We start from the raw sequence: 25,496 nt of genomic DNA, 5'->3' as shown, positions 1-25,496 counted from the left end.
AGCACAGCCTCTACAGAGCTTTCAACAAGCTGCCCATTGCAGCTCAGTCAGCGGCCAGGGGCGGCTGCCTCCAGGCTCTCCTCATACCTGGATGTTCCTCCCTTCCCACTCCAAACTTCAACTTTATAAATAAAAAAAGTAAATTAAAAGGGAAGAACAAGGCGGCATTCACTGATGAAGGCTCTTGCAGCTGCTCGCTGTACTCATCAAAGAAGAGGAAGTGCCAATTACTTCCTTGTAGGAACTGTTTCTGTAATCAAAGCGCTCTGCGGTTGAGCTGCAAACGCCGATTCCCTCCCACCCAGCACAGCCCCTGGGTCATGAGCCAGAACAGGAGGTAGCTGGCTGCCCACACCCTCATCAGTTCACACTTTCACACAGGAACACTCATACCTCTGTTTTCCTTGTGACATTCACCATTTCCTGGTGGAGTGAGTGTGGCCCATCCAGAGCAATTCACCAAGAGTTGAAAAGAGCTCTTCCCAAGAACCTCCCAAGCCTCTGTAACCTCTGTGGCCCGTGGCAGTAGTCACAGGGGCTCAGACTTCGTGGCAACAAGGAAAGCCATGTGCAAACATGGCACCAGAAAAAACATGCCACCAAAAAAACCCCAAAAAACAAAACAAACAAACAAACAAAAAAAAAGGCAGTCATACTTTGTTCAACTTTTTTTGGTCTGTGCCTTTTTTAAAAAAATACCAGTAGATACATTTCCCAGAGAAGCTTCTCTTATCTCCTAAAAGAGTGCACATTCTTAAGTAGGAAATGAAGCTGGAAAAATAACACATATTTGCCCCTCCTATTCCGTTTTTTCTCTACCTATCTTATAACCCAAAGACTTGTCTCAAACAGTATTTTTTCTTCAGCTTTATTCTTTAGTGTTTTACCCTTTTCTCAGTTACGAAGTTATATTCTCCACATTAAGGCAGTGTTTAAAGTAACTATTTTAATGACATACCAGAAAAAGCCCTGTTCACTGTAGCGAATGAAGTGCACCAGAAAGCCCCATCCAAACAGCTGGGAAGACAGAGGGAGATGCTGGCTCTCCACCCTGCTGCTCCCCAGCACAGCCCCGTGACCTTACAGCAGCTGATGTTCTCACCCAGAAGAGAATCTCTTCTGGCTTTGTTCACCCCAGCGTGCTGTCCTCCCCACCAAATTTCATACAGAGAAATACAAAGAACACAGACACACGTGTTTAGCTTGCTGACATAATGCCCATATTTAATCTTTTAAAACAAGAACAAAATCAAGAATAAAATCAAGAATAAAAATTTCATTTAAGTCATACAGTACATTAATCTTTCAGCAATGACCCAATCTACAGTACTCAAATGCCTGGCATGAAGTCTATTATCTCAGCATTTAACAAGTGTATAACCAGTGACACAGTAAAAGAAGAGCTCACAATACACAGCTAACACAATGAGTTTAGATTTTCTTTTAAGAGTCCAGCTAGGGTTTGTAATACGTGGGTCACTTTTGAACCCTACTTTAATCAGCTTTTTGGTCAATCAATCTGTTTGGGGCTTTTTTTTTTTTTTTTTTTTCTGTCATGTGAGTTTTTCCATTATGTACAGGAAGATTATTTCAGATGAAATTGCGCAAGTTAGAATATCTATCTATAGGCATACATGGTCAATCTAACTAAAAAAATTTAATAAGCAGTAATTACTCAGTCCTGGTTATACATGCCTAGAGGCTTAATAATACAGTTTTAAGAAGGAAAAAAAATAAAACAAAACACAACAAAACACAGCTGTAGGGTGGCAATCTCTGTAAGAAGCCTTCTTCCCTCCCAAAACAACCAAGGGCTAACGGTACTTTCCATGTTTGAAATAGGGTCTACAAAAAGAAGTCATTTCAGCAACTAAGTAATAAAAACCATGTGACTGTGTCCTCTCTAACATCTGAATGGTTTGATGTGAAATTCAGTGAAGCTCTCAAATAAATAATACTGGTAGGATGCAGACTGTTAACAGAAATTAGGACAATATGCCCTGATAGCACATTTGGGTATCTGTATGTACGAAGGGGCTATGACCCAGTGGCTAAAGCAGCTCGAAGCAGGACAGCCCTGCCTGCAGCAGCTGCACAGGAGGGGAAAGGGTGGGCTCTCCTGCTCCTTAGCCAAGGCTACAGCTGAATGCTCCCCACCTCTTATCAAGCACTTACCCGGCCTGCTCTCAGCTCCCTCCTCCTGTCTGAGGCAGAATCTGCAGCCCAAAGGAGAGGGGAGCACGGCAGGGTGCAAGCCCTCCCTCTTCCCATCCCAGATCCTGATACTGAGCAGCAGACACAGGTCTGCTTCTGCTGCAGCTTCACCACAGGCAGGAGGGCTCTCTCAACCCATGGTGCAGGCAGGAGTTCTGCAGGCTGGAGGCTTCCTGGGTCCTGGCGCTGACTACCAGGAACAGACTCCTCTCAAAGAGTAGCTTTACCAAACATTAGAGACCCAGAGGGCTACCTCTAAGGCAAGCTAACTGAACAAGGGTGATGGAGCATCTTCTTCCCACATCAACAAAACACAAATGTAACTAATTAACACAACTGCTTTGACTTCTTTTAATCTCTCTTTTCTGGTGCCAGGTCCTGCTACACATGGAAAAAACCCCATAGAGAGCTGCTTTCCTAGATGGAAAAGCAGCAGAATCTTGTGGATCTGCTTTGTAATTTGCTACTGGCATAAACAACAACAAAAAAAAAGTCCCATTTGTTTGGTTGGTTTTTGTGGTGTTTTTTTAAGAAAAGAAAAAAAAATACAGATCATCTAATGCACCTTCTCTGCACATCACACACGCTCACATGCACACGCACCAGTGGAGAGCTCCAGAAAAACAGGCATGGGAACCACAAAGCCCAAATGGTGAAAAGACGTGGGGAATCTCACATTTCCGTTTTCAATTCTCATTTAGCAATGAAGCAGCGAAATGATGTATTGCAAGAAATAAACAGTCACAGAACACACATACACCCAAATGCAACCATGGATACATTTCTCCCATTTTTTCTTTTTCTGACAGACGTTGCTATTCATCTGATAGTTTCTTTCTGGCTGTGCTGAAGTTTTCGAAGAGCATCTGGTGCTTATTTAACCTTTATCAGAACACAAGAACTTCAGTGGCAATGGACAATCCATCTCATTAGTGCCACAACCAACCATCTCTGCTTGAGATTCTCTTTTGGAAACTAAACCCTTTTGGAAGTTGAATCTGACTCTGCCTCTTTAGTGCCACTCTTGGTGGTTGTTGTTGTTTTTTTTTTTTTAAATTAACAAACACAGCATATTAATGCAAATTCCATGTTTTCTAAAAAATGCTCAGATAATTAGTTCAGCAATATGCAAAGTGCATCTATTTGGTTCTTTCCATAGATCACCTTCTGTTTTAAGTTTAAATTCCTTCACAGTTTAAAATATTGTGAAGAAATTATATGTATACTTTATGTATAGAACTATTTATATACATACACATATATACACACAACTCTGTACTTTATATAGCCATAAACACTCACTACTTAACTATTTATATTATATACACATGGCATGAACACACGCTCAGTGAAGAGTTGGTGCAGGCTGAAACCATTCCATTGGGTTTAATGGAATAACAACAGTGAAACCATGATTGAGTTATCAAGAGACACAGACATACATCTATTAGATAAGTGAAAGACCAATTAAATCAGCTCTTCCATTTTCCTATTAGCACAGGATTGTTCCCACTCCATTCCATGCTCCATAAGCACATACACAGCTACTTTGCATTCAGTTTACATGAGAGGGCAGTGGTGGTTCTTTTTCCTAAATGAAAGGAGAGTCCATATTTACTCGGGCTCATCGCAGCCTCTTCTGCAGGAGCGTGGCACAGCTGGGCCTGGATGCCTTGGAGGATCCTGAAAGCTGCACCTCTGCCAGCTGAAAGCACCTGCCAAAGCTTTATTGCATGGTTATGGGACAGCTATCAACCGTTCACAGTCTGTGAACTCTCTCTCCGACAAGTGGTACAACTGTATAAATACATATTTTAGCACAAAACAGTTTAACACGAGGCAAAGTCCAAGTACAAACGAGACCTAAAGGCCTATGGGTGAACTTTAAAGGCCAGCAGTTCTTCAGAGTGCATGTTGTTTAAGGAACGCAAGTCGGGTAATTTCAAAAGAAGTTTTGTGAAAATAGAGGCTTCGTTTGGGTGATTTTTCATAATTAAGGTCCTTAATGCACGGATTAGTGTTTCCTGAAGTGCCTCCACAGAATTGACATTTTCTATTCCAGAGCGATCTAAACAAAAGGGCAGGGTGAGAAGGAGAGAGAGAAATTAAAAAACAGGACGGGGGGGGGGGGCAGGAAAAATTGACTGAACAGATGCAGCCTGCAACATAAAACCAGGGCAAGAATCCCTTACTAAATTAACAAGCACAAGAAAAATCAGATACTTATGCCAGAAGTTTCAAATCACACACCAAAAGTCTTTCAAAGGTTATTTAAAATTAACTTTTCAAAGTACTAAGCCCATGCCAAACTGGCAGCATTCAATCACTATTTCTGTGATCCCTAACCCATGTTTCTAGAGAAGGACAGATTGAAGCAAATGTTTAAATATGTTGTTGAATCACAACTTTCAACTCAAAGAGAAAGACAGGGCACATGAAAGTAAAAATTTCAAACATTTCTTAAGGCTAGATACAGAACCATAAACTTAAACTGAAGGTTTGAGGAGGAAAGCCCACTCAGGACAAGCCACAATTGTCATCTGCACAATGGGATTCTCAGGGGCAAAGGGAGTACAAGCATTCATATGACTGGGCACTATTTCTGAGCGTGTTCGGAAGCACTTACGAAATGAAACATGATGCACCCAAAAATTCCCAGCTGAGGAAAAGAAGAATGTCAACATCAAGACAAATATTATGTTCTCACATACTGCACTCCCACCATGCCTGGAGCATTTCTTTCAAGAGAGCTGCATTTAGGAACACACCTGGTATCATTAGGTGGAACCTAAGTAAGCGGCTTGAAAGGATGTATTTTTAAGTAAAACATCTCACCTCATAACCATGTACAGTAGCTGGTTTTTTTCCAAGCTGTAGCTTCTTTTTTTAAACAGTATGTAAATTCAGCAGGGCACATACACAGCCAAGTGACTGGCACAAACAGAAATGTGCTTTGATGCGTACACGCACTTAAGCACTTTGCAGAACTGGGACATGGAATGACAACAGCTTTCTGGAGTAACACTGAGTCAGATTGTATAGTCAGAGTGGGAATCCCTTCCTTATGCTGTCACTGTCAATTCAATCAGATTGCTCAGGTGAACAGTCTAGGAAGTCCTCCTGGACTCCTCAGTGCAGTTCCCGACTGCTACAGGAAATATTATTACATAATCCACTTAAGGATGCATCTTGAAGCAGTTATGTGTGTTTTGCTCCTTTAGGAAGACTGTTCCAGAATCTTCTACAATTAGAAGCTCTGATTACTATTAAACAATTTTTATTCGTACACATTCCACTTTTCTGTGAAGACTGTCCATTAGGTTGACAGCTGCTGTCCAAGAGAACGTGAGTGAGGAGACATCTCTCTGCCTTTATTCATTAAATGATCTCTCCTGCTTGCCCCCTGCTCTGCAAAAGCTTTGCTCTGTTCTGAGCAGGTACAATGACATTTGCACAGAACCTGCCCAACAGAGTTTCACAAGAGCTCTGTACAGTGAGGATAGTAATGCCTTGCCTCTGAAGGTGGAAGAATGCAGCCCAGCCTTTCCTGGCTGCCTCGGGCGAGTTACTGTAGCCTCTTCGCTTCAATTAGTCCAAGTCTTTCTTCTCCCTCTCAGTCTACTTCCAGCGGCCAGCAGATTTTGTTAGCATTATGCCAGTAAGGGATAATAATAGAGGGTGTGTACTTTATATTCTTCTAGCACAAAGCAAGACCCTGCGTTAAGGGATTATCTGGTTTCTAGATCTGCACAAACCACATTCTTTCAGCTTTGCTTTCGCCTTGCTTTTTCCTCCTTCAGTGGCCATGATCCACCTTGCTACCTCTCCTCCATCTTCAACACATCCAGCTAACTGAAGCCAGAGGTGAAGCATTCTTTTAATTCTGGAATGGTACCAAGATAATTCCTCAGCACCACTCAAGTGTGATCCTGCTTTTTCTTTCTTTGCCATATGAATGGGAAGGAGAGGATGTACAGAGTTACACACAGTCCTGGCTACCTACCCCTGCTTTTTCTGCACATTCTAAATACTCCTCCTAAGAGTGGTTATTCATCCAGTTTAAAGTGGAGATGTTTCTGACAAGCTTTCTCCCAACTAGCAGTATTTAGAGACCTAATTTCTTTCTCCATTGGTGGGTTTTGGCTTTTTCTTAATTTTAATCAACTAAAAGTCTTTAAAAATATCTTCAATTAATGCAGCACGGTACTTTATATTGTGGATCACTTAATCGGCATTCAAAAGTCACACTCCTTTCTGCTTTTTTGATGTAAATCTTGACTGTCTTCCTTTCAGTCTCCTCTTGAGTAACTTTCATTCTCATGAAGCCATAATGGCTTTTTTCTTCCACCTTCAGTTCTTCATACATTTATAGTATTTTTTCCTTTGCCTGCATCTCCATGTCATTCTCTCTGATCCTCTGTTCTTCCACTCTTTATCTCTAACGAAGCGTCACCTCCCCTTAAAGGAAATTACTTTTTCAGTTACACTGCTCCTCGAAGAGTGGGATGCAAGGATCTGTCTTTCAAGATCTGTTTAATCAACACATGCCCACAATCCTTCAGCTCTACGGGCACCTTCTCCTCCTGAAATCCCTTGCACTGTCACTGTAAGCATCTTCCCCAGGAACTCTGCTGAGGCCACTTCCATTCAGCACCTGCCTGAGCACGAACCACGCTCATTTACTCACTTGTGCAATATAATAACTGCAGCATTTTAATCCAGTCTCAACTCTAACAGAGTTGCTCTGAAAATTTTTGAACTCACAGAGATCATCAGGGTTAGCGCTGTGTCTGGAATACAGCCCCAATATTGACCAATAAAGCTGTACTTTATAAAATCCTATAAAATTTTGTGAAGATGCCCAGGAAGGCTGTGATCAGACTGCAGATCAGATCATGAGGTAGCTAAGATAGGCAGCAATAATATCCAAAATATGATCTGAAAAATCCTCAGCAACTGCAAGAAGCCCGAGTACCAAACACCTTCTCTTTTTGTCCTGTTGCACAGCTGACACTACATGGTGTACATGTTACATCCCATCCCTAAGCTAATTCCTGCTGGGAGCTGGCAATCAGCACAGTGCTTAAGGCTGGGGAGATGGCACTGTGCTAGAAGCATGTTTAACAGAACAGATACAGCCACTTAAACCGAAAACAGGTGGCACAGAGGAGATATTCTAGGACCCAGGAGCTGAGCAAGCAAGAAGAATGGCTATAAGCCTAGTAGGAGTGCAAAAAAAGGGGAGAGACCCAGTTAGTTGTCAGTCCTTAATTTAAAGGCTGCCTCCAGTTCTTGTCAAGAATTTTCAGAGTCTGGAAAGGCAATTAAGACCTCAGGTTTCTCTCTGCTACCTGAACATTTTCATTCACAGATTCCACATTTCCTTCAGATTATAGTGCCATGCTTCCTTCACACTGCTGTTTGTTCTGGCTCTGGAAGCTTGCTATCTCTGTGCCTCCCTCTGGCCATTATCACAGCGTAGAAACTGAAGAGGCAACAGCTGCCCTGTCCTGTGCTGTGACACTGCAGCTCAGCCATGCACAAAACTATTAGACTGAACTGTCCTACCTTGTTACAGAGACCTCACGTGCCTACAGCACCATGCCTGGGTCTGAATGGCTCATGTGAAAGGGGGGCACTTTTTCAAGGAGTTTGGTGCTCCCCAGATGCTGGCTCGTTGTCTAAGTGGGAGCTGTGAGCATTCCTGCTACCTACCTCTAGAGAGCTTCTTACCCAGCAAGCAGGGATTCTGCATCTTGCATTCCAGGTATTATATGCAGAGCTAATGTGCCTAATTTGAGGCTTGAGATAATACTACAGAAGTAGGTGCTTAATCCTTCTTTGAATCTGGGCCAGGGTGTTCTGTCTATCCAGGGACTGAAACAAGATAGGAGGCTGGTGAAGATGCCAGTGGATTGGCAGGCCTTTGGTGGTAAGAAGTCACGATGCAGATGATAGGGCTTTCTTGCTGACATAGGCAGAGATCAAACTGTTGGATTTAGACTTAAGTAAACTACGCAATAGACTTAAATGACAATACTTGGAAGCAAAAATACCACCTTATCCAAAGACTTACGCTGTGCAAGTCAGAAGTAATTGCAGTGATGCTGTCCTGTGAAACTTAGAGGAGTTAGACAAATAGCATCTAAATGGCCATGGGGGAGCTACCTGTTTTTGCATTACATAGAAAGAGTAGGAAAACATAAGCCCACTGTAACCTTTTCTGTAAAGGGCAATATTAGAAAGACTAGGTATGTTAAAAAGTACATTACAGGCTGCCTTAAAAACCTACTCAGCTGCACTTTGACATGAAATAACAGGGTACAGATTTTACAGAAAACTTTCAATAGAGTCACATTCATTCAATTTTTCGCAAAGGCACTAAGGTTAACTTTCTCTCCTTACCAGCAGATACCAGGACAACCGCTGTAAACAAACTCATTTCCTCATCGCTAAGTTGCAGGGCATTTAGTTTCTCACTAAATTCAAACATTGAGTTGAGCAGATCACCAGCTCCCATTGAATGCAAGTCATCCACACTGTACTTCTTGCCACTCAGGAAGGTGACAGTACGTTCCTTTGCATCAAACAAAGATGCAAATCGTACCATTAAAACCTGGTGAAAGAAAAAGGGAAGAAAAAAGAGAACAACAAAACCAGATAAATGTAGGTGCATTTCTAGAAAAGCCAAAGAAAATAATTAAACTTTTTAACATCATTCAAAGTGTCTCATTAACCATTCTAGAAGCATTCTATACAGAAACCGTCAGCATGCCATTGAGCTGCAAAACACAGTGTAAGCTCTGGCCCCACAATCTGAGAGAAACAAACAAGTGACAAAATTAAGAAGCAGATGCAGGGGAGGGGCTACAGCATATGAAAGGCAGGAAAATTAAAATTTAAGCCTCAGACAGCCTGAGCCACACAGACCATGTCATTCATAAATATGCCAGTAGGACAACTTGCTTAAGCCACACAACAGCCAAAGGCATACAGAGCATTAAAAGAAATGTTTCCTTGGCCTCACTCATGAGGAGCAAACTGAAGGTACTGAACCAGATTCTCACTTGGCCTAAAGTGGAGCAGCTCTACGGAAACAATGCTGATTTACACCACCTGATGATCGGGCCCCCTAGGCATTCTTTGGAAAAGTACCATGCCACATCACTGTACCCACAAGAATGTTAATGAGCTCTGCTAGAAAGGAGCCACATGTAGAGCTTTTAAAAGGCTGGGGAAGCACAGCTTGAGATGGCACCTGGTCTGCAGCAGCTGGGAATACCCTTTGGTACAAGCACCTGGGCTGGAGCAGTCGAGGTGTGCTAAACTTACCCCTTTGGGCTGAAATTTCTCTTGTGGTTTCTCAGTTGTATTATGAAATGTTTCCCTCTGAAATGGCTTGTAAAGTTCCATTTGCTCATGTTCAACAACCTTATTTACATTTTCAAGGTTTAAGTTGCACAGAACAGCCTTCTCATTTGAAGAAAATGAACTGAACTAACTGGCATCGGTTAAAACTTCAGACTCGTTGTAATCTCTTGGTGTGACAGTTGTCTCTTCTCATTTACCCTATTAACTGCATTAATTCAAATGTTTACTACAGGTGAGAGGAGAACCGGGTTTTTAAAGACTAGTGCCTTTGACAAGTTTAAAGAAAGGAGTGTTCAAAACAAACGAAAATGTTTGAGAATTCAAACACTGTTCATGCACATTACATGACCTGCTCCTAAATTTTACGAGCCAAACAACATGCAGCAACCTCAACAGACACAAGGGCACTACGTACTATTCATTTTCGTCAGCTAAGCTATCTGTCCTTTGATGACATTAACTACAGAGTGCAGAAACCCAGATGCAGAAGCCATCAGAATACAACAAAAACAGGCAAAGGGCAGGCAGACAAAGCTGAACTTGTGCATTAGCACAGACCCACCAGGTATCCAGCAACCTTTCAGTTCAAAACGGCATTCTCCCTATAGAACTGGGCTTTAGAAACATCTTTAAATAAGGAGCAACCAGGATTAGTGCTGGTATTCAAAACTGAAGCCCATAAAGTTGTGCTGACTTATTCTAAGGCAAAGACCTCACCTATTTCAATGCTACCATTCTAAACATGGAAGAACAATCTGGACTATGGCATAACAGAGGATTAATTCATCCCATTTCACTTTAAACCAGGCTCATACTTGTGCTTGTTGAGGATACACCTGATCAATCCTATGACCTGACCATAGCAACATAAAAACCTCCACTCTTGGAGGTTACTTGATCACTTCCCCACCAGCTGTAGTCAAATCTGAGTCACTACTCAAAGTGATCCAGGGGCCTTGTTAGCTCTACCATCAACTACATTTGGAGGAGAGGTGGAGGGCCCACTCAAACCCAGCTGAATTATTTATTTTAGGCTCACTGCTGCTTCTGAGCTGGCTCTCCTAAGAAGCCATGCAAATGGCACCATGGTACACTGAGCTCCCCAGTACTCCCAGTTCGAAGAGACCTTTTTAGCTTACGTGTGTGTGAATATATATAGCAGTGCAGCTTCTGCACCAACATTGTCTCCATGTGTGCTCTTACCCTGAAAGGAACAGGCACTCCTTGAACACGAGCTGCTAACAAGCACAGTGCCAAGCCAGCCACAGCAGACTTGGAGGCAGCACTTTCACTCGGGTTCTTCTATTAACACGTAGACATTGGAATATCCTGGTTCAGTTACCAGAAGACAGAAATGACCTTGGATGCACCAGGCTTTCAAGATGCTTTTGCCTCTTTCGCAACGGTTTCATTAATCCTGTTGTGGATTTTTTTCCACTGTTCTGCACCTCTACTATCTTTTTTTTTTTTTCCCTGTTGCTAAGATGCCACATAGGCCTTTAGCTAGAAGTTGTAGCTCACTACCAGGAATCATTAATGTTTCTTATAAATAAGTGAATAGTGACAAGTATGCAGCCATACATTATTATTAATTCCCCTGGATATAGAAACCTGCTTATCAGCAGTGCTTGTAACTGGCAAAAAGGCATGCGACTGAGGCCTGAGAAAAGCTTCAGGTGAAGCAAGGCCAAGACAAAACATTTTACTTGCATAACACGAAGGTTTGACTTTACATTACAGGGACAGTTCAAGCCAAAATTTTCACCCTCCTTCCCCTTTGCAGAGAAAGGAACCAACATTTTTGTGTAAGGTGAAAGTAGTGAAGAAGTAAAAATACAGCCCCTTCACCACAAGAGTTGTGGATGAATATTAAAAGGTGAAGAATAAGTACAACAGAGAAAAATACATGACAGCAAGATGAAGGAAACAAAAAAACTAATAGACTCCAGGCAACAAGTCTTCCTGTATAACTTGTACCTTCCAACCCAACAATTAACCATTTTAGAACTGGGCTGTATAAATGCAGACAGAAGACCAAACACATCACATGAGGAACGTCTTCATTTCAGGTAAATCTAAAATCCAGCAGCTCTCTTTGAAAGAATAAATCACGTAAACAAAAGCAAAGGCCTCACCAATGCTACACTCCCCAGAAAAGCACAGTACCGTCAAATACTTGGGACTTCAGCTTCTCTGACCCTCTCTATTCAAATTTCACATTTGAATATTTATGAAATGTGTCCTCTCTATTCAAATTTCACATTTGAATATTTATTAAATGTGTATGGTCTCCAATAGACACAAGGGTCTGGAAGGACAACTCAAACATGATGTAAAGGTCATCTAGTGAAGGTCACTAATTATAAAACAGCACCAAGCTCTGTGGTATCATTTCCAAATTAATACCTCTAATTCACATGTACGTCATGACCACAAGTGGATGCAATTAACCACGAGGACCTAGTCAGATTAGTCTAGAGTAAGTCAGGCTGCAGCTGGCACACAGTATCTTATAGAGCTGCAGCAGTACAGGTAGTTACTGTTACTGCATTGGACAGGGACACTTCAGACACTCCCAAGTTGCCACCAAAGCGATGACTGGTCAGGATTGGACACTCTGGCTTCTGCAGGAAGCAGTGTGTCACAGGGACATGCAGGGTGGTGAACACATTCCTCGACAAAACTTGTAAGTCAGTAGACAGCTTTCTAACCTATCCACCCTTCCAGATGCAGTACAGTTCCCCAGAGTAAGCAAAGGCAGCTAGAATCCCCCAATTTTCCATTTGTTAATGCCCAGGGAAGAACAGAAGGGCTGAGCAGTTTTGAGCTCATTGGAAGAGGGGCAGGTCACCAAGGTCTGACCAAACAGACCCCTTGGACACCATCATCTCAGAGAATGCTCAGAGCATCCATGAACAAGCTGGTTTCACGTGATGTAGGCCAGTTCTATTTGGTTCTGTTCTTACAGGGTCAGACTGATGCACAGCTTGTCAGGTTTGCAATATACACACAGTGGTCTCACCTCGAAGGTCCCAGCCTTCAGAAGATTGACCTGGTCATGCTGGGAGAGATCTCGGAAACCTGGGATGCGCTTGGCGAACTCCACCACTTCCTTCACCGCAGGAGTAAAACTCAGGGAAAACTCTTCCCAGATTTCATGGCCAGACTTGTTTGGGTCCACATGGGGAGTCTTACTCATTGGGCAGACCTGATGTTTCCAAAACATATAGAGAAAACAACTTTTAAAGGTATCATTCCAAATACTGACAAATACTTAAAAGAAACATGTTTACTATTCAACAAAACTTTGCATAATGACACAGAATAAAAAATAAAATTGTTATTCCTCAATGAATTCCCAAAAAAACTGGATTTCTTGCCCTTGCTTTAAAACGAACAAGAAAAAAATCCATGGGACTGTTAGCAATCTGTTCATAAATTTGTTAACTTTGGAATCTACAACACTGTATCCTGCAAAAGACCTGACAGACCCAAGGTTATGCTATTCTTCCCTGATCTCAACTGATCTGGTCTGACATCTGAATTTCTCTTTACTTGTATTATCTCTGTAATTTCACAGTAAATTGCGATTTCACAATCAATCAGTTGCAATCTCACAGTCACTGTGACATTCATTCTCCTATCTTTCTTGTTTTGCAGGCAACTGAAGTGCTTCAGTCAAGGTGACAAAGATGTCAACACCAGAGCAAGAAGGCAAGCCTTGGTTTCCTGAATCACAGGTTTACACCCTCATTACAAGGACAACCCTCTTCTGCAAGTTTGCTTTTACTTGTATCCCTGAAGGAGGAACACCAAGGAACTGGTATTCCAGTATTTCTCAGTCACAAGATGACAAAATGTTCTTTTATACAAACATACAGCAATTTTTTGTAGAGAAGTCTGAATCCATTACATTGAGATCAGACGTATCAGTGAGGGCTGACTGCCAATAAATTCCCTCTGCAAGAGCCAACCAGAAGCTCTGGGATATTTTCAGTTCTAGCTTCTAAAATTTACATCTTTTAATAAAGCTTAAACCTTTTAAGATTCATTTCACCTGTCATCATCAAGAACAAAAATTCCTTTTAAGTATTCCTCACAAGTAGACTAAATGGTGTATGTAATCCTACATAATGTCAGCAAAACAAAGAGAAAACAGTGAAATAGATTAGCAATTCCTCAGAGCTGTGCTGTTTTTGCAGGGCATCTTGAATATGGTAATTGCCTAGGAATTCTTTGCGTGGGAGGTCCTAAGATTACAAGACTATAATATTTTGGCAAAAGGAAAGGTCTAGGCACACAACCAGAAGGACAGCAGATGCCAACCACTACTCTGCCTGTGATACTGCAATGGTTTACATAGGTACTGTTACAAATACAGCAATCTCTGCAAATAAGGAATCTCTAGTTCAGTACCCTGCTCTGCAAGGGACATAAAAGTCACCTTAACTTCTCATTCTACAACAGTATACCCTTACCCACAGGCACTCAGTCCCAAGGGGAAACTAACACTTCCACAGCCAGTGCATTGTGTCTGTGGTCTCTTGATAGACCTCTGCCCGAGAATGAGAGCATCTCAAATTAGAAGAGACACGTAAGGATTGAGTTCAGCTCTGTGCTCCTTGCAGAACCACCTAAAACTAAATCATATGCCTAAGAGTTCAGGCACTCCCTGAACTGACAGGCTTCCTATGGAAGCAGTTGTCAGCTCATACAGTCACCAGTTCTCTTCAGAGGAACCTCTTCAGGAATGACCTGTTCTGCTTTTCTGGTTGCAGGGGTATTGAGTAAAAACGACCAATCCTCTGAACATCTGTCTCCATACTGGTTCAGAGCCCAATTACTTGCCCTTATTGCTGCTGACTCATTTTGGTCAGATCCTGAACTCACTATGAGTTCTTGGGCAAAACTCTCGCCCATATCAGGGATTTGGGGCGGGGAGGGGGAGCTGCAGTGCTCAGTTGGATTTGTTTTTGTCTCCTCCTCACTAGCTATTGCCTGCAGCTGCCATGCACAGGTCAAACTGACTGGTTGAGCCTCTGCAAAGCAGCACCACTCCCTGCCCGCCCATACTGACAGGTTTAACCTCTGCTTCTCAGGAGTGCAAAGAATGCCGTTGTAGTGACACCACATACTTTCCCTGCAAGGAAGAAAGGCTGGGAATTATTATTTGCCATGTTGTAGTGCCTGGAGTCTGCAATTAAGGTCAGACCCTGCTAGGGATGGCACGGTCTATTTATGCAGTACACAAAAGAGAGTTAAAAAAAAAAGCTACCAACAACAAAAAAGGCCCCATGGAAATGCAGCATCAAAATAAACACTTCCACTGTGGACACCTTTGGGGGCTCTTCAAGAACCTGTGAAGGATCTTCACAAAGTAGGAGGAAGAAAACCACCGGCAGCTCAAGTACTTCAGAAAGGTCAGGGGCTCATGCTTCACACCAGGAGTGCAGGATGAGAACGAGGATGTTATGTTCTCTCATCCCAGGCGGCTCCAGTGATAAAGAGAAGGACAATCTATTTTAAGGGGCTTACAGAACTGGTTGCCTGAATGGCAGAGAAACAGCAGGTGCAAGGCAAATGAGAGGGACCTGTTAAGCAAAGGCAAAAAAAACCCAGCTAAACCAAACCAACAACCATATGCAAAAAAACAGGAAGCATCCTTGTTAGGAATTCAGTGAGAAAATGCTCTAGCAAAGTCATCTAAGGTACCTAAAAGTGTGTCCAGAGCATCACCTGTGTTGAGTACTGCAAGAAAGACCCTCAGCTTCTCTCTAATGGTTTAGCTGTGCATCTTCCTCCTGAAGATGTCCTACATTGAAAAGGATGTGTAGCCTGTGGGCCTCATTAAAACAAAATGAGTCAAAAAATACCCGTCACTGAAAAAGCAGCCTACCCCGCAACAGAGATTTCAGAACCCATAGTAAGGCCTGTCGACTGGCTTAAAATCCTAGCCCTGGGGTTTAACCCCAGAAATTTGCTCTGAATACCCTTAAGAAAATATAGTACATCTGACTGTGTAGATTACTTGAAAGCAAAGTCTTCAAAAAGACTGAGTGAAAACGGGAATTTTTAAACTCCTACTTTCATTTTAAAGTCAAGTAACATAAAAAACCCGTTACTTTTTTTCAACCAATACTCTTTGATGATATTTTACTTTCAGTTAGCTAAAAACCAAGCCAAGAAACCCCATCACTTGTATGATTTCAAATCCTTCACACCTTGAGCCATTTTTGTCCTTCATCACAATTTGCACTATCAAACTTGTGTCACCCTTCAAAGTTTCAGCAGTTAGTTGTGCCAACTGCGTGCAGCTTCCCTGACTACTGAGGCACAGCTGGATCATACCCCCCAACAAGTAAGTCAAATCAAAAAATTGGTATCAATATACCAGATGCATTCTTCCTCCAGTGCTGCAAGAGTAAGTGGTGTTCTTGTTTGGAGAAAAGCCATCTTCTGGGATCCTCTCACACATTCGCTGAGTGTACCCACTGGTGAAGTTCATGCAGTGGCTGTTTGTGAAGCACATGGCATGCCCACTTGGATAATGCATTGTGCTTCTCCCTTTGTACTGTCCACCAAGGTGCTGCTCCCTCTCAGGGTACTGAGGGCCACTGAGGCCACCAACACAGTGCTCGCTGCTCAAGATGTACTGCTCGGTGCTCTTTGACACTCTCTCCCCACCCTGAGGCTGCATCATCTCTGCTGGGTTTTGGGACTGTTCTTGGTTGTACAAGAAAGTGTCTTTGTGGGCCCTAGTGACCATACCAATCACTTCTTCCTTAGCCATGTCAGCACTAGGAGGGGGAGAAGGGCTTTTGATGGTTTCTCGCTCTTGTTTGGGCTTGGAGGAAAGATCTTCTTGAGGTGCTTGGTCTTGATGTTCTGTTAATCCTTCAGTGGGCAAATGACCATTGAACTGACTGTTCATCATGGTTTTCATGGCACTCTGCATTTCAATCAACATCCTCTGTTTTTCACGTTTGGGAATACGGCCAAATCGAACAGCTACCAAGGTGGAGAAATGGATAGTGGTGGAAAGGGAGAAAAAGAAAAAAAAAAAAAAAACGAAAAAGAAAGTCAGTCCTGAAAATGTTCGCATGCACACACACAAAATATACACCCCAAACAAAACCCCTGTCTTTTAAGGCAAGATTTTAACTGCTCTCACCAATACTACAGCAGGGGTATTATCAGTGAAGTCAAAGAGCTTCTGGGGCATAGGACTGGTATGAATACAAATGTATGCTGTTGTTTGCACACAGCGAGAAGGCAGCTCTAAGGCACAGTCTGTAATGCCTTTTCCCCTTTTGCCTCAAATCTGGCTATGCAGTGTACACACAGTTGTGTTACCTGAAGAAGTGTCAGGCTTTAAGATCAGATCTATTAAATCAGCACAACTTCATGAGCTGACAATTAGCCAAACGTAAACACTGCTCATACCATCTTTGCACAGAAGTCCTACAAGACAGGCCCTCACGGACCAATTACGCAACTTACCAAAACAAAACAATCAATGCTGAACGAAGCTTACCTTGGCCAATTTTCGTGATACACTTTGCCTTGACAAGGACATTTTCTGCTGGCAAGGGGATGGGCATCATTGTGGCTGCAGCACTTTTGACCCTGTCCTAGGGAATCTACAACTGCCTCTGCCACCCTGTCCAACCGCAGCCGCACAAGGGCTCATAACCAGTTTCGACTGATGTAATTATGCTCGTGCAGTAGTCCATCATTAACGTAACTAAGCCTCTTTCATTAGAGCAGGTGCAACCCTGTGCGCAAACAAGCGCCTAGGGGATGAAATAACTCCTATGCACGACAAGAACTCGGAACAATTATTTAAAATAAGTTCCAGCACTCCACCCACTAAATTATTAACAGCCTGAGATTCCTAGTTCTTGTGAAATAAACACCCAGAGAAAATTAAAAAGTGAAACAGAAAGAAGAGTTCTGGTTGTGGCAGTAAGCTGAAGCAGACAAATGAACTACATTTTCAGCATTATTTATTAAAATGTCACAAGGAGGAGACAGCCAGCAAGGTAGTCAGAGACACATACCAACATCACCATTCCCTCCTTGCCTTTCCTCTCCCTCTAAGAAAATAAAGAAAGAAAAAAAGGAGCGGATACATGCTCACCCTATGCACCCAAAGGTAACACTTTAAGCTCTATGTTGACTACCCTAAAGCTATCAGGTTGGGCAGAATTCCCTTTCATTGAAAATGCAATAGTAAAAAAAGAAAACAGAAAAAACAAAAGGGAAAAAAAAAAAGAAAAACATGAGTCTTGTTCAGATTCAGGTAGGATACTGCTGTAACTCTTAACATTAAACCAAAATTGAGACACTTGTTACAACCATCCCCCTAGCAGGCCACTGCAGCACACACTGCATCAGTTCCACAGGTGGGAGGACAGCTCTGCAGCTGCCTGCAGTTATCACCTTACCAGCCCAGGACAGTCATGGAGCAAGAAGGCAAGCTGAACTAAATGCTCTCACACAGGGAACCTCTCCTTGACAATAGCTGCATTACTGCCATTGAGACCCTTAGCAATTGGTTTTGAGGTGGGCAGCAGATTCCCTCTCAGAGGATCCCTGCTCAGTACAGGAACGTACCATCTCTTGACATCCCAACAGACAGGCATTTTTTGAAACGACACTGCTGGCATCTGTTCCTATTCATTCTCATTATAGAGCAGTTGTTATTCTTCAAGCACTTCTTATATTGGATGTTTTGCTGAATGCTTCTTCGGAAAAACCCCTGTAAACAAGCAAAAAAAAAAAAAAAAAAAAACCACAACTATCATTACAGCACATGTCAAATCCTTCCACCAAGATTCATCTTGCTGCAAGCATGGTAAACCTCACTGCATCACATCAGCTGCTTCAGAGCCATCAGCCCCAAAAAATTTTAAAGAACTTGGTACTCCTCATGACTTACTTCACCTTTGTGTGGGATCAGTATGCAATGTGAACTAGTCATGATTTCTAATTACAGAAGAGGCTAACTTGTTCACAGGCAGCACTTAAGAGCAAAGTATCTCAATATTGCCCCTATCACTGTACTAACAGTTCCTAAGATGTGCTCTCAAACACCTACGACATCAAGTGCAAAGATGGGAGTCAAAACAATGTATTTTGACTTCCATCTCTTCAGTTTGGCAACAAAACCATCCTGCTGCACCACATGACCTTCAAAGGTGGTTTTTTCACACAACCCTTTATGCTGATAAGCTCCTTCACAGAACATAACATTTGCAGTGTTACAGATTAAGAAAATGCATATTTAGTTCTGGCTTTCCCTGTGGTAAAGAATTGCTTTTCCAAAGCTGTTTTGTTCTGTGTCCCAGCCCAGGTGACAACTCACACCCACTATCTCTTAATGCAATTAACATGCACATGTCTTGCGTGACATGGTCCTTACCACCTCTGCTTCCAGTTCTTGTTCTCTGCTGTGCACTCCAAGTCAGGCAGGATTGGACAAGGAGCGAAACAAAGTACTGCAGAGTTTGGAAAATGCTGTACATGCCTAAGTGGTTTGCCTGTACCCAACAGCTTCTGAAATTTCTTGTATTTAACAGAGAACTACACCGATTTTTTTTTTTTTTGGCAGTATCACCCCTTTTCCCCTATGGGGAGAACTTGAGCATTTCACCAGCAGAAAGGTGAGCAGAAATATAGCTCACCTTGCAGCCCTCACAGGCATGAACACCATAATGAAATCCTGAAGCGACATCTCCACAGACTTTGCAAAGAAGAACCATGCCATTAAATTCTAGAATCAAACAAAAAAGTCAAGGATATAGAAACCAATGAAAACTGCAGGAACATGTTTCCAGCTTTTAAAACCTGGACTTAAATCAAAATACGTGACATCAGTTCAACACATGAAAAAAAATACAGCAGAAGAACAAACATGAATGTACAAAACCCCCTGAACAGTTCAGAAGGTACCAGAGCAGGGGTGGGGGAAAAAGAGGACAAACATGAAGCACTCAAACGAACAGGGAGAAAGCACATATTCACTGGGCTTTCAAACAGAGTACCACTGCACTCAGCAGCAGAAAAAGAAAGTCTGCTTACATTTAAGCACTTTTAAAAGGACCATTCAGTTAACTAGGCCACCAAAGTTCAGGCTCAATCTGTTTTTTCCATCAGGACAAGAAAGCCTATGAAAGGCTACAGTTTCCCCAACAGAGAACAAACACTTTTTCTTAAAAACCAGAAATACTAAAGGACACTTTATAATATATTCAACACCAACCATACACTGTACCTATCTGATAACAATTCAGGACTAGTAGCTCAGCCATATCTACATATGTAGAGACCACTATTTGAGTGCATATCCAGAATGGCTTGCACATTTGAACTTGAAAATACCTTCTCAATGCCGTAAAAATGTTCATGGCTTGGGTTTTTTAAATTTTTTCCCCCACCTATTTTATTTCAGCCTGCCAATAAAATTTTTTGCAAGTCCTAAGTGCTGGTCTAACATTGGTTTCACTGAAGCCAGTGGGAATATTACCAGTGAGTTCAGTAACCACAAAATTACCTTAATCCAACAGAGACAGCTGGAAATACTCCCACAGAAACATATTCTACCAGAAATGTAACTTATTTGACATTTAGGTTTCATTTGTAAAGAGGAACTAAAACATTTTTTTAAGGTTTTCAAAAAGAAAAAGAAGCAAACCACAACTTTATATTTCTCTTTTTTTTTTAACACAGTTAGTACTGAGCTAAAAAATTATCTATCTGAACAGTTTACGACAGGTTTCATTTCAGGAACCTCTGCCCCGATACCAAAAACCTGGTTACCACAGAATCTTTAAGTAAAAGCTCTTACAAAGAACTTCAGGTAGGAACACTTAAAAAAAAAACCCTAAAACAACAAACACCAAAACAAACCCACAACTCTATTTGAGGTAGAATTATTAGACACATATTCTAGCTTTATAATAATCCAAAATGATAGAACAATTCTGCCAATAAAGGAATTCAGCCTCCAAAAGACTAAATTCCAGCTGTTTGCTGAATCACTCATTCCAGTACTAGTTTTGAATCCTGCCCTTCCAAAACTGTTCAAATCTACTTCTGATCTTTTCTGATTACCAAAAGAAGTGTGAAATAAATAGGTGGAGATAGATTGTTATATGTATTTTAAAAGGCCATCCTTTGGTTCTAGTTTACAAGTATTTTATTTTCCACATCCACAGAATTATGACTTGGAATCAAAAAGGTAACTGTTCCACCCACAGCTATAAAAGTTTTACGCTTGGGTAATTTATTTCTTTTGTTCCTCACAACTGCAGGGGAGGGAAGGTGAAGGGGCAGGGGACAGAGTATGAAAGAACAGAGAAACTAGATTTCCAAGACAGCTCCATAAATACTCTTGAGGCAATTTCTGATTATACTACCTCTACTACATCACTTCTTTTCAATTAAATGTTTCATTTTACTTTGATCAGTTTTCACTAACAAAAGTTTGAAATGAAGTTGGAACTGTACTTATGGACTGTTTGAAGTTGGCAGCAATTGGACCTCCATTGTATTAGCATTTGTATGGCAATACCATATGTATTACTACACATATGCCAAAAGATAAAAATGGAGGCTTCGCTATGCACCTGCACCACAAGCCAAAGGGAGACTTGGTTGTAACACACAGGGTTGTTACACACGAGGGGAAAATGGTGTTTTCAGGAATTGGCACCAAACATACTTGTGACTCCATTATGGCCTTTTGTCAAACCAGCAACACTGGACTGGTTTGGTTTAATAGTCTCCTCCAGCCGATCGCTCTTCGGTGCCCCGTCAGAGCCTTCACTGCTCCGGCCATTGCATCCGCCTTCCGAGGAGGAGCTGTTTGGAGGAGATGGTACAGGCGAAGAGGACGACTGGAAACCGCTGTCTGAGCTCTCGCTGTGACATGAGGCTGGGCTAGATGCCGAGCTCGAAGAGCTGATGTAAGCTATCACACCCCCTAAGGCAAGAAAAAAAAGGCAGCACGTAGTGACATAACCAGCAGACATGCACCGCTGCCATGTGAGCCACACCGTGACCCAGCACCGCCAGATCAGCCATTACGTGCTCCTGGGAGCTCTCCTTTCCCTCCCTCAAGCTTGTTTGTCTCCATTTGTTTTTCATGGCTGACCTCCCAGTCTGCCCCATCCCCTTCTCCCATCTTATCAGCCTCCTCTGGTCCAGGCCGAGATGAAATGGCATAACCAAAAGACGGAGCAACAAGCCATAGTGCCGGAAGGACGGGGCAGCAGGGACAGGGCATGAAGTGACCCAGAGCGGGTTTCCCTGGCCACCCTCGGAGCAGAGCTCATCTGGAGCCAGAGCAAAGACAGGATCTTACAGCACTGTGGAACCAGAATGCAAACAAGCTAGGTTAGGGACAGAAATAGGGCAGAGAGAAAGACTTCATGCAGGCTACGTGCCAAAGGCACAGAAAGGAAGGACTGGGAGGTGTTCATGATGGAGAAGGGAAGGGGGCAAGGGAAGGAAATAGCACTGCAGTCTGGTTAGCCTACTGAACGCCATTTGTCCGACTGCAAGTCTTTGTAGCGTTTCTAGCAGCAGCTAAACTCCAACTGCCAGGCTGCTATTTGCAAACAGCCTCTGTCCTGCCACCTCTTGCAATCTGACACACTGGAGAATCCCTCAGATGAAACAGCTTTTTGTCCTCAGGCAGGCCTGCGAGCAGTTCTGGCTTTTCACAGGCTCCTTCTTCTTGCTCATAAGCAAGAAAAATTGTTTGCACTTCGTATGAGTTTGTCTCCAAGACTCAGCATTTCAAAAGTCAATATAAAAACATTTGATATTTCACGCAAGAATTTCAAAAGCCATAGCCATGAAATTGTTTAAATAAATTACACTCAGTATGTTCTACATTTTATGCTTCTATTGCTCAGTAGACTTTCTTCACTGATGACTCAGGACATTGCAGCAAGGAACTCCACACACCAGTAAGAATTCAAAACTTTAAAAGGGCCATGCACTGCCTTCCTTTGGAGGAAAAAAGCACTGGTGTCTGTAGAGTCCTTGATCAACTGAATTGGCACAGCAGACAAAGGCTGTAGCATCTTACATCAGCCATCACTTCCTCACAGATAAAAGCAGTGGTATTATACAACCCTAGAAACATCACTGCTTGCAGGGAACAATTCTGACTTACAAATTTTCATTACTTTTATTAGACACAATTGTCCTCTTAGCACCTTCGTGGCAAGAACACTGGCCCACTTCCTCTTCAACATTTCATTTTTTTCTACTGAGGAAACCCTTGGCAGGAGGGCTCCCTGAAGAGCACACAGGCCAGGAGCTCCCGGCAGAGCTGCCTGAGAGCAGAAGTCAGACTAAAGGGCTGTGTGACACGTGCAGGACACACAGACTGCTGCTCACGTTCCCAGACACCAGTGTCCCTTGCGCTCTGCCACAGGGGTTGTTCCCCCACAGATTTTTTATTTTTTTTTTTTTCTAAGAAATCCTCCGAACAGCATAGCACGCATTCCGGATCAGGTTTTCGGAGAAAGGAGGATTGGCAAGGGAGTCATGGGTTTAGCCACGGCCTGAGAAACAGGGCATCATGAGCCACCCGTGCTGGGCTAAGACACCACCTGTTTGACAAAGGTCTGTGCCACCCCCCAGCGCCGCACGCGCCTCTGCCAGGTGCCGGTCAAAGCTCACAGTTCACCTGGTCCAAGGGAGGCACCAGGCTTCTCAGCAGGCGCCATCCTTATCGGCAAAGGGCAGACCGGGACACGCAGGCACAGCGCCTGCAGGGAACTCCACGTTTCTCCACCGCGCCCCATTATCTTTAAACCCTGCTCATAAACGAGATGCTCTTTTCCCTCAAGGGTAAGGCCAATGTCACAGAGCAGCACAGAAAGTGTGTGCCTGTGGGGGAGTTTCACCCCGCTTCTCCGGTGTGCTGGAGGAGCCCCAGACAGCTGGGCTGCTCTGGCACCCTAGCCAGCTTGGCAGTCTTGCCAGCGTCACGGTCGCGATTCCTCGTATTTTTTCTTATTTTAGAAGCTAACACTTCCCCGTGAGCCCTGTTTTTGTTTGGTCAGCAGTCAAAAGTTGACTCTCACACAGAGCACAGGGTGACATCTGAGAACAAAGAGCACGGACAAGGAGCACGTACACGTGCACACGGATGCTGGCACTCTGCAGAAAGGGGGTACCGAGGTGCTCGGTGGAGAAGGCAGCCCCAGGTGTGTGAACTGCCGGGGATTTTCTCAGGGAACCCACCTGCCGGAGGGTGGTGAAATGAGTCCTCTGGGCTACGCGGAGCCGCGTTACTGCGGCGGCGGCACCGCAGGAGTGAGCAGGACCCTCTGGGCTCTACCTGGCGGGATTCACTTTAGGGATGGGGCGGGGGGCACCGCAACGTGCCGGTATTTCATTAACAGAGATATCTGGGAAGCGATAACGCCGCAGGGGCGCGAAGCAGGCGGAGAACTGGCCGGGAGATCAAACCGGCCCCCGGGACGCTGCGGCAGCAGGGGCTCCCCGGCCGGCACCCCCGATCTCCCTCGCTAACAAAGCGGGAAGCGCGATCGCCGTGCCCGCAGCCGCCCTCCCGCCTCACCCCATTCCACCGCACCGGGGCTGCGGCTTTTCCCTGCCGCGGTCACGCGGCGCCGGGGCTGGAAGAGCCGGGCCCGCCCCGCGCTGCCCCCGGGCCGCCCCCTCCCCGTTACACAACACCGCCCCCGCGCATCGGACGGGCCGCGTGCCGCCGCCGCCGCACACGGCCGCACCGCGTGTCCCCCCGCGACCCCGCGCACTCCCCCGCACCGCGCCGCGCCGCCGGCCGCCCCCCCCCACCCCCAGCGCTACGCCGCGGCGGGGGCGGAGCCTCGGGGGCGGGGCCGCCCGGCGCCGCAGCTGCGGCGCGGCCCCACGTGTCCCCGGCGCGCCCCCGCCGCCGCCGCCGCCCCGAATGTAGGTCACCAAAACAGCGGCCGCCCGCCCGCCCGCGCGCCTCACGTGTCCGCGCCGCCCGCCGCCCCGCGCCGCCGCCCCGCCGCTATTATGCAATGCGCGCGTCACCGCCCGGCGCGGCCAATGAGCGGGCGCGCCGCGCGGAACGTAAACACAGCGCGCACATGGCTCGCCCGGCGGGTCCATGTGAGGCGGCGCGGGGCCGTCCCGGCCACCAGCGGGGCCGGGGCCGGGCAGCGCCGCCGCCCGCCGCGCTCCCCCCGCCCCGCCGCGCCCCGGCCGACCTCCGCCAGCACCCCCGCGCCCGCCCGCTCCCGCGGGACCATCCCGCACGGCTGCCCCCCGCCTCCCGCGGCGACCGACCCCGCTTACCCGCGCTGACTTCCATGGCGGCCTCCTCCCGCAGGGGCACGGGCGGCGCCGCGCTGGGTTCCGCCGGGCCCGGCTCGGCTCCGGTCGGCGCGGCGCGGCTCCACTCGGTTGTTGTCTTCCCAGCTCCGTGTCCCCGCCGCAGCCCCTACATGCAGCCGGCGGGAGGCAGGCAGGCAGGCAGGGAGGGAGGGAGGAAAGAAGAGAGGGAGGCGGCCGCACTGTCTCCTGTCAGAGCAGCGGGTGCGCGTCCCCGCCGCGGCGCCCTCCCCTTTACAACAAAAGCGCTCTCGGGGAGCCGCGCAGAGCGAGTGCGGCACCGCCGCCCGCCCCGCCCCGCCTCTACCCCGCCCCGCCCCGGCGGCCGCCCCGCCCCGCCCCCGGCCGCCCCCCTCACCCAGTGACACACTTTCCGCGCCGGCGGCGGCGCTCACGTGCGGCGGGAGCGTGCGGGAGTGCGGGGGCACTGCGGCGGCGGCGGCAGGCGCCGAGCGGGGTCCCCCCGCCCCTCGCCGGGCCGTGCGGCCGGGGAGACCCGCCGAGGTCACCGCCGCTGCCGCAACCCGCGCGGCGCCGCGGGG

The 25,496-nt window shown here is 45.3% G+C and overlaps 1 protein-coding gene across 1 annotated transcript; it reads right to left on the bottom strand.

Moving 5' to 3' along the window:
* Window positions 1-1,197: 1,197 nt before the first annotated feature.
* Window positions 1,198-25,250, bottom strand: NR1D2 (nuclear receptor subfamily 1 group D member 2). The gene is made up of 8 exons (XM_066319970.1): window positions 24,919-25,250; window positions 21,311-21,571; window positions 19,272-19,360; window positions 18,202-18,346; window positions 15,977-16,593; window positions 12,608-12,793; window positions 8,620-8,830; window positions 1,198-4,282 (listed from the first exon to the last, which is right to left on the bottom strand). The coding sequence occupies exons 1-8, from the start codon at window positions 24,932-24,934 to the stop codon at window positions 4,086-4,088; spliced, it is 1,722 nt and encodes a 573-aa protein (XP_066176067.1). The 5' UTR covers window positions 24,935-25,250; the 3' UTR covers window positions 1,198-4,085.
* Between the last annotated feature and the right edge of the window lie 246 nt (window positions 25,251-25,496).

This window comes from Sylvia atricapilla, chromosome 1, assembly GCF_009819655.1.
Source record: "Sylvia atricapilla isolate bSylAtr1 chromosome 1, bSylAtr1.pri, whole genome shotgun sequence".
Taxonomy (NCBI): domain Eukaryota; kingdom Metazoa; phylum Chordata; class Aves; order Passeriformes; family Sylviidae; genus Sylvia; species Sylvia atricapilla.
This window is presented reverse-complemented; position numbering and strand designations above follow the sequence as displayed.

Bases quoted from the DNA above. Each gene is read 5' to 3' on its own strand.
- NR1D2 (XM_066319970.1), bottom strand. The intron at 18,347-19,271 runs GTGAGCTATATT...GCTTGTTTACAG, and splicing joins ATGCCTGTGAGGGCTGCAAG to GGGTTTTTCCGAAGAAGCAT. The intron at 4,283-8,619 runs GTAAGGAGAGAA...CCTTTTGTTTAG, and splicing joins GGTTGTCCTGGTATCTGCTG to ATCGCTCTGGAATAGAAAAT.